General features: G+C 36.8%; 1 protein-coding gene across 1 annotated transcript; it reads right to left on the bottom strand.

Annotated features, from left to right (window-relative positions):
• Window positions 1-1349: 1349 nt before the first annotated feature.
• On the bottom strand, window positions 1350-11066 carry LOC137710478 (SNARE-interacting protein KEULE). Its single transcript, XM_068449508.2, has 21 exons — window positions 10564-11066; window positions 9949-10007; window positions 9338-9419; window positions 8634-8712; window positions 7922-7972; window positions 7723-7819; window positions 7569-7601; window positions 7235-7360; window positions 6961-7152; window positions 6787-6870; window positions 6600-6698; window positions 6439-6512; window positions 5299-5395; window positions 4650-4775; window positions 4473-4568; window positions 4281-4397; window positions 4128-4205; window positions 2119-2309; window positions 1821-1911; window positions 1642-1731; window positions 1350-1552 (listed from the first exon to the last, which is right to left on the bottom strand). The coding sequence occupies exons 1-21, from the start codon at window positions 10637-10639 to the stop codon at window positions 1499-1501; spliced, it is 1992 nt and encodes a 663-aa protein (XP_068305609.2). The 5' UTR covers window positions 10640-11066; the 3' UTR covers window positions 1350-1498.
• Window positions 11067-12143: the final 1077 nt, after the last annotated feature.

Raw genomic sequence — 12143 nt, 5'->3', positions numbered from 1 at the left:
ACCATGAGTGACACCTAGCAGTGTGTCATGACTAACCCAGCTAATCAAAAAAGGTTGGAGAGAACTATTCAATTTGAGATTACATTACACTATGGTCTTTCTCTAATTCTATATTGTGGATCACATTGTTTGGCTGATAGTTTATTCATGTCTACCATCCAATATGATTCTCTTGTCTATATGATTACCTTGAATAAGATTTGGAACAACTTCCTAAATCTCATTCATACTCTAGCCAGAGATTCTTAATCATATCATAGAGTATTCTCCCTCAATGATTTGAAGGTTATAGATCCCTTGTTGTACATTTACATACCCACATGATAAGTAGCTTAGCCCCGTGTCGTGGACACTCTTAAATGGAATGCCTTTAACACAGACAAAGACTAAGGATCTAACCACAAGACAACTATGATGTCTCAGGTCAAAGAACTACTTTGCATTATCCCAACCTTGAGTTCTCATGTGACATGAGTATGAAAACTCCTTGTTGATCGCATTCAGTGGACTTAGTCTTTATTGGGAACCTACATACTTGTCTTTCATCATTCGTACCAATGACTCGAGCCAATTACTCTCATGCGAAAGAAGACATAAAATGTACTGATCCAACGAATTGTCAATGCCCAATTGGCAATCTTATGATTGGGAATGTTTAGGATCTATGTATGAAGGAGAATGGTCTTATGAATCTAACTTCTTTAGATCACATTCTCCTAATTACATATTCATTGGACTTATTGTTTAAGCGTATAATGCTTAATTAGACGACTTTAAACAATAATCTTTGCCCTAGAGTAAACTAGTTTTAGCTTAACACGTGAAATATCTGTACAATATTGTTTTATGATTGGCTTTAGGACACATTTCCAACAACCTCTGCTAAAGTCATTTAAAAAATAGTTGAATAATAGACCTAGAGAGCAGATATCTATACGCCATCCATAGAAGCAAATACACAGCATTTATAAGGAGAAGGGGTATGGGGATACAGTGCCGCATATGGTGTTTTGGACCTTGTCGTATTACAACCCGGCACGATGACTCTAATGCGGCCGGGGGCGTCGATATTGCGTGGCTTCTCCGACAGTTTGGTTAAGTTGTAATGAATCAGGTAGTTTACTTTTCTTTGGGTTCAGTTCATCGGATTGGATTGGATTAGATGCCTGATTGGATCGTAAAGGCTAACTTTTTTTTTTTTTTTCTTTTTTTTTGCCCTTTTATCTGTACTAGAAGTCGCACTTGTAGCTTGGATTCAATTCAGCATGTAAATTTTAATACAGATTCACAGAACCAAGAAGCAGCCGTCGGCAGGAACCCAAATTAGCTCCTTCAAGAATGTCCAGAGCTACCGGTATCAATAGGTAGGGGTTTTTATATTGAATGTTGAAGGGGGTCAAAAGAAAAGAATATGGATACAATCAGCAGCATCTACGAATACAGATTGGCCTGGTAACGGTCCGAATGTCATTCCCAGCCCTTCCTGTCGATTCTACATTCATATCTGTAGATCATCCAACGAGAGCTCGTGTGCAGTCATCATCTTTAGTTTCTACAACATTTTGGGAAAAAAACAGTTTGTTAGGGGAGAAAGAGCGTCTCAGAATCAAGCGTTAACAGATCAAAACTATAATGTATTACCGCAATAAATGGAGCAGGATCCTCGAGACATGAGGAGCCTAGAACAACTTCCCTCTTCAGTTTAGCTGTGAGCTTGTGGCAAACCCTAAGCTGAAAATGAAACACAACTTATAAACTCACTAAACTAGAAACAGCGGCAATCGCAACTTCATTTAGGGACAAGTGGAACATTTTCATACCTCCGATCTAGTAGCCCCACCTACTATAACTACAAATATGCGCTGGCCCATCTTTTTGAAATCACTCGATGCATGCCGTAATACTGAATCGCTGTAGGTGCAGAAGGAGAGAATAGTTCAATAAATCATTCAAGGGGCTCTCAGAGTTGCTACTTATGAAAGATTTCCATAATGCAACAGTCCAAAAGTAGCTCTAGTTATAAGGGGCGCTCTAATTAGCTTAACAGAAAACTAAAGGAATACAATAAAAGTGATGACTGGTCCATATTCAAAATAATCAAGTAGAGTGACATGATACCTCGAATACCCATCATCAGAATTTCGAGGCCGGGCCCATGTTGGCGTCCGTCTTGATCTCATTGAATGAGCAGCTGGAGGATGATTTACTGCCGCTACATGTGAAGTCCCAGGAAAAGTTGGACTTGGGTCATTCAAACATGGATATTCTTCCTTTGACAGTTCACCTTTACTAAGGTTTTCTACAAGTTCCTGAACGAAGAGATGATTCAGATATACTAATTGATAACTCGTACAATCATTGAAACTGAGTTTCATGATATATTCATGACATCTTGTGAAGATTATAAGACGGCGCCCTTAATTGCTTCTCTTTCTAAAGCAGTCACTAAGTAGCATGCTATGCATATTCAATGGCATGAGAATTTGCATACGACATATCTCCACGCAAGTTTCACCAGAAAATGTCACGTGAATGCCCAACTAAAATACCAAGAAAACATTATAAATGGTCATGTTTTGTCAACTCATCAGTTTGGTCCTTAATGTTTCAAACTCAGTCCCTTACCTATTCCTCTACTCATCAATATTGTCCCTGATAAAGTCGATTACAAAATCTGTTATTGTGTTGATGTGGCATTTGTGTGGGACCTACAAAGCCAATTACTGTGATGCCACATGGATTAATAAAACTTCAGTTCTTTAAGAAAAAGTTCATGATTGTAATCTTTCCTTCTTCTTAGCTTACAGCTTCTTCTTCTATGAGAACTGAAGTGGTGAGGTCAACCGAACCCACGGAAAGCCTACTGAAGAAGGAAAAGCAACCATATCTCCTTGGCAAACAAGACGCAACCGAAGCTATGTGCATAGTCAAATAGCTTAAAACTTTGACAGAAAAAAAAGAAGATAAAACGAATAAAAACAAAAGAAGATAAAACTAATAAAAACAATAAGATTGTGGTTGGGGGTCAAGGAAACCTGGGGCTTGTTTTGTGGGGTTGGACGGCGTGGTAGAGAGGGAGAGAGAGTGAGAACGAGAGAACAGTGAGCTTTGAGTTTGGTGGTGGTTGAGCTACAGGGATGGGAGTGGGAAGATGAAATAATAAATTCGTCTTCAACCTGCTTCCATACCTAGTTCAAACACAATTCCGATTTCCTCTCCCCCATAGTACTCATTCACAAACACAATTTTCATTCTCGGAAACAATCCAACCCAATTGGATGCATTCTAATACTTTATCCATTCAACCATTTTCGGCAAAATGGATAAATGAATAATCAGTTAAACATATATTTTTAGATTCCAGTGGATATATAATGAATAGACAATTCAAAAATTATTTATTCATTCAATTGTTTCTCGGTACTTCCCATCCCATGAAATCAATAGAAAATGTTTTTCATTGTAAATCAATTTGTGCACAACAAATCGTAAGATAATTCTAATTTCACAGGATGAAGGTGTTTGTCATGATTCGCTTGAGGAAGAAGGGAGGTTAAGAAATGAATTTTTTTTATTAGTTTTACAATTATAAACTATTAGTCTAAGAATTCAATTTTTATTAATCCATGTGGCCTTATATGATTGGCTTTGTCAATCCTATGCCGAAGCACGTCATTACACTAACAGATTTTGTAATGGAGTTGGATGTCAGGGACAACAATGATGGGTAGAGTAATAGATAAGGGAAGACATTGATGAGTTTGAAATATTAATGAACAAACTGATGAGTTGACAAAACATAAAGGACCATTTGGTGATAAAAAACCCAAACAATACCTACCCAACCCTACTGCAATTTAAATATATATCATTACTACCACAACTAATATTTTTTTTGATAGAAATAAAAAAGCTTAAAGAACATGGTCATCGATTTAACTGAGAGGCAACTCAATTACATTTTGTTTTGGTTGTCCCAAAAACAAGAACTGAGATAGTTGAGAGGCAAATTGGAAGAGTCACCATAGACCAACAAACTCTATATAGCTGTTCTAATCACATGACATTTACCCAGACCATTCACCCATATAGACTAAGTGGGCTACAAAATAATCAAAAAGGGGTACCTCTATTATGGGATAAAAGCGCGCAAGCTGCCATGTTTCTCCTTCACTTGGACGTTCCTTCCTAGCTCCACGTTTCTTCTGAAATTGAATAGCCCCTTGTTAGATATTGATTGAACAATTGAAAGAACTCTCAAAGATTCTGTATACATTCACCTTATGAATGTCAAACTTCAGAGAAAAAGCCCCTGTGCTTTTTTTGGTATCTGGTGCTCCCCCAAGTAGTTTCATATTATTCACGGCATTCATATCATCCGGTGGTAATTTTGCTAACTGAAAACAAGAAAAGTACCACAGTAAACACTTGAATGAGATTAGATACACTGATTGACCTCAGGTGGTACCAACCTTCATCAAATTGAGACCCTTCTCGCCCTCAAATTTCTCAGGATAAATGGCTGCAAGAATCATCAACAAGCGCAACTTATTTTCACCAGTTGTATCCTGCATAAAAATGGTATATAAAGTTTACAGAACACAATGACAATGAATCTTGCATACTCGTATACTTCTAAAGTTTCTTACATCTTTTGTCGTCAAAAACTTGATCACATCTTTCATGCCCGCATCTCCAAAAACAAGATCCTGCTCCAACTGCCCAAGTTCTCGAAGCCCAAACTCCCGGATAATTCTGTTAACCTTTCCTGCAATCTGGAGAAATAAAATAATATTTGCCTAAATCCATGATTTCCACGTTCAAAGTCAACAGCTCAAACTTTCTTTCTGCCATTCAATATGCTATCACTTCTGTTGTGATTCGTACTCCATCCATTGACTTTTTAGTTTGTAATTTGTATTTGCTGAGTGAGTTACTTCTTGGTTTGCTTAAAAATGAAGCCTCATCCAAAGACAAATTTATCTTACAGTTGGACAGTGCAAACATTGAGGTGGAAAAAGAGCAAAAAGTGGAATACATATGTGAGATTTGGACAGCACTTATTCAAGAGGCAAAAGGGCGGCCACATGAATATGTCTAGATGTATAAAAGTCGTTCATTTAACAGGTTTGTTCTGTTTTAAGAATCTTCTTAGCTAATTGAATTATAAATAAACTACAGCAATGGTCACATTATTTATAATTGTCGTCAGAAATACTGAACAGAATCCCTTAACCAAAGTTTTGAATTTTGATGGTGGAATTTTGCTAATCAAACAGATACTTCAAATGAACTAACCTCTACGTGAAGGGAGAGTTTGTCAATTTGTTCACTATATTGTGGCAATGCTTGAACCATCTTTTGCAAATCCCTTGTAGATAGTTCGCGAGCATCTCTATATAACACGTGAGAATTTAGGTGAGAAACAAAACACAACAACACGAACTGGCATACCAATAGACTTGCCTAAGCTTTGAAAGTTTAAACAGAAAAATGATGTTGATTAAGTTGAAAGAGAAAATCTCATATCCTTTTTCTTGGATGCAGACAGTAATATTATGAATTATTTTAGAGGATGTAAGTAATCCAAGATTTTTGACCAAGGCCCGAAGAACAATTTTATACCCTTCATACAATAACCCCACCACAAGCAGCTCGTTCGATCTATCAATAGTAACTATAAATCCCTCATATATAAGCTTCACTATATATATAGTTTACGCATATAATATGAGTTTTCTACTTAAAAAAATCAAAGTGCTCAGCACCAGAATTTAGCTGTATTAACCACGAATCCATTGCAAAAATGTCTGGTTGGCAGACCCTACGAGGAGAAACTCCTTGCACCAATGAAATACACATGATATGATGTGAGGCACACATATCTTCATCACGTAACAATGATTTGCACAAATCAAGGATTAGCACTGTGCCAATATGTAATGTCTATAAAATCCAGCCAAGCAGTCCCATGTATTGGCATGGAATTTCTTGAGCTGGTCCTTGTTTTATGAGAACTTAGTACTTGACTATTCAAGAAAAACCAAACTATTTTTAACCAGAAACACTCCTACCCAGTTAAGAAATCCATTATGGACAAAAGAACAGGCGAATTTTGCGAGCCACTACAAAATTAGGCTCTGTTTGTTTGACCAGAATGATAGAATGATTCAACCAGAAGAGAAGTTACACAGTTAGCCTGACTCCAGTATTTCTATCAGCCCACTGAACAGGGTGCGTAAATTCCTTATGTTTCATTTCAAACTAGTCAAAGATTGTGTATTAATGGAATAGCAAAACAAATTCCACTCATGATCTAAATCCTGGAAAACAAGGTGTTACAGCTATTCCTTACTCAAAGAAAGTTAGAAACAAGTATATAATTAGAATTCATTTAAAAAAAACAAAAGAGAAGTTAAGAAATATATACACGCGAACCTTGAACCGTGGATCTGTGCAGCCTTATTCCTTGATACGAAGTTGGTCATTTTCTCATGCAGTCGTTCACTAGCCTGACAAAGGTCAAATGAAGGGAAAAAAAAAATTAATTAATTTATGCCTGTGTAACCCTGAAAAATACAAATAGGCACAGGACATACATCTGCTATATGTGCGTGGCGAAGCTCAAGCCAGACAGGATCATGATCCTCTAAAAGAACCTCTTTTTTCTCAGGTGGACCACCAGTTTTGCTTGGAACCTATAAACAATCCCTTTATAAAGCATCCAAAAGAAACAAAAACACAAACTTTGAAAGCACATCCATGTAAATGGACATTTCAACTTACCTCATGCACGTACTTATTTCCATCCATATTTAACAGGTCATGACACATGGCATCATATGTCCATTCGTGTATGAGAGGTGCAATCTGAAAATTCAAGTGAGTATTCATTATAATAATAAAGTGAATACCACTTTGCATGATATGCTTTTATAACCAACACATGCACCTAAAAACCTGATCGACAGATCTGTCAAGGACAAGCAACTCGCATGTTTCTGCCTCAGGGAAGTTCTTAATTGTATTTTTATATTTCATGAGACAATCCCAGATCCCAGCCGCGAGCTTTGTAGGAATTAAATCACGAAAAGTGGTCATTGTGGTGGCATCAAGTGACTTTGCAGCTCGATAACGCACACAAGGAAATTCCTAGGAAATAAAAAACAAATAGGTGTTTCAGAAAACCTGAACCGAATATTCAATCAAAATTTAACATCATTATAACAAGTACCCTTAACGAAGCAAAAACTGTGGCAACACGAGCAGCCATCACATTCAAACATGCAACACCTCTGCGTGAATCCTCCTCATCCCCATAAAGTTCCTCTAAAGCCCTCTCATTGTTGGTAACAAAAGCCTGTGCAAAGAAATTACAAAACAGAAAAGCCATGAACTTTTTTTTTTTTTCCCAACGAATGGCTGTAAATGCTTACGAACATTGAATCTTAATATCACTTGAACCCCAAATTTAAATATACATTAAACAAAAATTCTTTTGAAAAGGATATAATATAAAATGATGACCACAAATAAACCAAAACTTTGACTGCAGTAGCGTCACATACCTGACCGTCTATTGCAAAATATTCCAAATTCATCTGCAAATTTGCCCAAATCAGCATCTTCTTACTTTTGACCAACAACAAAGAAGACAACTGACTGATACATAAAATTCTGCTAACTTATCAATCTAGGATATGTTTGAAAAATAACTATAACCTCGATCAATTTAGCTATGCGAGTTAACACAGTTCCATCCTTCTTGATGTGACTAACTAATTCTCTTGAAATAGGTGAACTAAAGAAAACAAATGCCCTAGGAAGACAAGAAAAGAAGAACCATTAGAACCTTCAAGCCTCAACATGATAAAAACCACACAAACAAATAGAACAAGGCAACTGATATTGCTGCACATACTTCCTGTACAATGGTGATCTTCCCGACATGTCTGACAAGAACATGATAACACTGCAAATTAACATCAGAGAGAGAAAGTTAGAGAGGCTGCCATATATGGCTGATGTTAAAAAACCAACAGGAAATAGATAATTATTCAAACAATCACTTCGGCATTATATTAAGCAGAAAAAAAAATTATTTCACATTTTACTCGTGGGAAATGCTCAATCAAAGAGGTGAGAAAGAAACAAAGGAAAATTTTAGGAAAATATTTCCCTCTACGGACAGGGAAACAGATGGAGTAAGAACAGAGAATAACTGAACAACCCTAAAGTTAAAAATATAGTTAACAATTCAATCGAACTTTAGGTCTCAAACTTGTGATTTGTCAAGTTTTGTCTGGCCCTCACTATTCCTGAAACCTTAGGTTGTACAATGTGTTACAATAATTGTTCTACATTCTAACATCCCTTCACGTGTGGGCCTCTCTCCAGCCTTCAAGAGCCCAAACATACATAAATTGGTAGAGTTGTAGGATCTTACTCTAATATCATGGAACATTGCTTAGCTACCAATGTTCCCAAAAGTTAAGTTGTTTGGATGATCTCTGGAAATAGTTTTATATTCTAACAAGATTCATCAAGAAATATACTGCCAACATGCTACAAAAATAAAAACATTCAACAGATAGGTTCTCTCCCTCTCTCCAGTAAAAATTAAAAAGTATTACTTCTCTTTGGTAGGCTGCATAAAGTATATAGCATCCATGGAGGGCAATGGCTGCCTTCGCCTGAATATGTCTTCAACCACTGCAAGAAAATACGAATTGTAGTTACAAGTTAAAAACAACCCACCAACTTAAGTTTTAATAGAAGCCCATCAACCAATATATCATGTTAAATGATTGGCCTCAGAAAATAAGTGGGAGACAAAAAACAGGGCAACCACTTGTCAGCTTAAAATGGCAACAATGTAATATTCACAATTCTATGGCCACACATCACACGCCGAGAACAAAATTGCCTCAATTCAATGTCCTCGACACTACACAACAGATATAACTTGGTAGCTTGTCAAATAAAAAATAATCAAATACCATGCAGTGACCAGTCAGCAGCTTCAGATTAGGGCTTCTACAATAGCACTGACAATTTTATAGTGTGGAATATTGTATCACACATTTAGTAAATGCTACCAGAATGGGATGCGCAATGGCTTTTGATATATAGCCAAAGAAATGCAGCACCTTGTTATATAGTTAGGTAAATGTGACTGACAAATAACTGCTAAGTATTATCGAATACCATGACGATGCAGCATCCTCTTCATGCGGCTGGTAAAAATAGATTGGCCAGATAGCAGATACCAAGGCAATGCACTAAAATACAAAAATATAAAGTAAAACTTTTCAGGGAGAGTCCTTTTGATTCTTACATGAAACACCTTCATCTGTAATGTCAGCCATTTTGCATGCGTAAGACATTATCTTAACAGTAAGTTTGTCCATGATAAGTACCTACAGCAATAGCGATCACATAACAATTGCAACTAAACAAAGAAGAATATCATCACATGGAAAATTATCATCAGTTTATAAGAGAGATAGTGGGTTCACCAGATAAAAGAGAGAAAATAGTCCTTTACCCTAGAGATACACCAGTTATATCTCCCAACTATTAGAGAGTACATTCAGGGCTTGATCAAATAATTCACTTACAAGCTCTATTCCAGAGTACACGATAAAAATAAAGTAGATTTTATCAATTATAGACGAGAAAAATACCAACAAGTAGTATACACAATATAAGCACACAGAACACATGTATTTCCTGTTGAGGTTCAGAAACTTTCCCAGTTCATTATTATGTCTACGAGTGTTACAAAACAAATACTTTCATAAAAGATGTACTCCCCCATTCATAGATCCTATAATCTCTGGAACATATGTAAGCACCTTTTATTATGCAAACATAAACTTATAGTCACAAAAACTACGTAAATCAAATTTGTACCACAATTGACATCATAATACTAGTTGCATTTACCTTCCAGGTTGCTTTTGAATCCCCTGTTTTGCAAGACCGAAGCATTTCAATTAACAATCCTAAACACAACATTTCGGAAGTCAGTCACAAGCAACAACTAACCACCATCAATTATAAACAACAGTAATGGAGTGATCTTAGTCCATATCTAGAACAAGCTGGTCGACCTCGCCCAAAAATAAACATTAACTGCTATACCTCCACCGATACAAAACCAGTCTAGCTGCTGCACATTGCACTGCAGCGGATCAGTGCTCCTCTTACATTGAACATCCAATACAGATTTTTCCCGCCCTACCGAAATCCCAATAGGCTAGCCACCTCATTCTCACCGTACATTTCATCCATCCAAATCTTCGCGATTTACTAATTGTGATTACTAATTGTTGTCACAGATTATTACAAACTCCAAAAAATCATTGAGCTTGTAGTTTCTACTGCTATTTTACTAAATCACAGAAATAGTTCAGTAACCAATAAGTTTCTGAACCAATTACAATACAAATTCATCAGCTTAGAGCTTGATTCAGATGCTAGTATTAATTAAATCGATAATCAAAGAAACTGAAGTGGAATTTAAACGAAAGCGAGTAAGGATAGAGGGAGGGAACTCACGGTCGCGGCTGATTTGCTTGAAATTCTTGTAGTCGCCGCCGTATGAAGACGAGGAGTCGGAGTCAGAGAACGACATGGTCCGAGCTTTTTCTCCTTCCCTTCCTTTCCAGGCCGATCGATTCGCGGGAAGAAAGAGTCGGACACGGGGAGGGGAGAGAGAGAGAGAGAGAGAGAGAGATCGCGCAGTGGCGGAGGTCGGAGGAGAGAGGGGAAATGAAATTTGCTTTTCTTTTTTCTTTTGTTTCCTTAAGTGGAAGTTAATTGGGGAAAGGGAATGGGAATTTGATTCCGGAGGTTTGGGGGTGGTGATGACGTGTTGACTTTGAACTGGCAAATGCAATTCGCGTTTTGGCTGAATGGAGGAGAGAGACAGAGACGGACAGAACCAGGAGAGGAATTGAGAAAAGAAAAGACTTGTTGACTTTGATCTCTTCTTTGCTGCTGGTTTTCTAGAGTCTTCGATAGCTCGTTAGGAGTGATTTTAAAATAATTGAAATTGTTTTTTTGAGAAAGTGTTGAACTGTTTCTTATATGATGCACATTTATGTACTTTTTGCAGAAAGTATTTTAAATGTTTTTTTAAGATTTATTTGTATTTTAATCAAGGATTGGTTTAAAAAATATTTTCACCAAAAAGTGTTTTCATATATTTTGAAAACACTTCCAAACAGACCCTAAATTAAACATTATTGTGATATTAATTATAGCACATGTGTTTGCGTAAATCACTAGTAGATTGTATTTAGGTTATTAGAAGATTTTATCCATTTATGATTGTATTGCTTGCAAGTCAAGAAATTCTATCATGTTTACTATAAATAAAAGCACAAGGCATAAAAAATAAAAAACAGAATTCCTCGAGCCTTTCTCCATCTCTCTCTGGTGCACTTTCTTTCTCCCTTCAGTAAAATAGGCCATAACACTTTATCAAGCATGCTCTTGATAGTTATTCTACCTCAAACTCGTTCACAAGATTCTGTTCGCCTCCTAAATTCGCCATGGGCCTCGCGGGCATGCCAGGAATATGCTCGAATAAGAAACTGGTGGATGCGAGCATGCCACTACTAGATGCCGCTAGTCGACGGGATTTGAATGATTGAGATTGCATTTGAGTTCGACTTCTAACCAAGAGATTGTGCCATTGAGTGGGAGTGGCTCAAATCAAGGTTCTTTCTTTGCCTTAAAGATATGGACTTCACTAACGTGGAGAGATGTAACAATAAGTAAATGACAAGTTTGCTAGAAGTGTAAATGACAAAGGAAAGTAAATGACCAGTATTGTAGATTGCTTGTAATTTAAATGACTGAAAATGCAGTTTTACATAAATGTAATTATTTAAAGTACAGAGCATTATAAGTACAAAGGGATGCCAAATACAACGTTCGAGCTTGTTCCCAATAGATCAAGCAAGTTGCTCTAGTCTTGTGGCAATTTCTAGTGGTTTGGGGAATGACTTTGAAGGTTGTAAATAAAAATACAAAGGAGATTGATACTACTGAGTGAGCAGTAGAGCTAAAAACAAGGAAAGTAAAGGGTGCTTGGCTAAAAGTAAATGTTTACAAGGAAATTGAGGAGCTGA

The sequence above is a fragment of the Pyrus communis genome, chromosome 6 (genome assembly GCF_041283825.1).
Source record: "Pyrus communis isolate YQ-2024b chromosome 6, ASM4128382v1, whole genome shotgun sequence".
Classification (NCBI taxonomy): domain Eukaryota; kingdom Viridiplantae; phylum Streptophyta; class Magnoliopsida; order Rosales; family Rosaceae; genus Pyrus; species Pyrus communis.
Note: the sequence above shows the minus strand (reverse complement) of the source record. Positions and strands in the feature narration are given on the sequence as shown.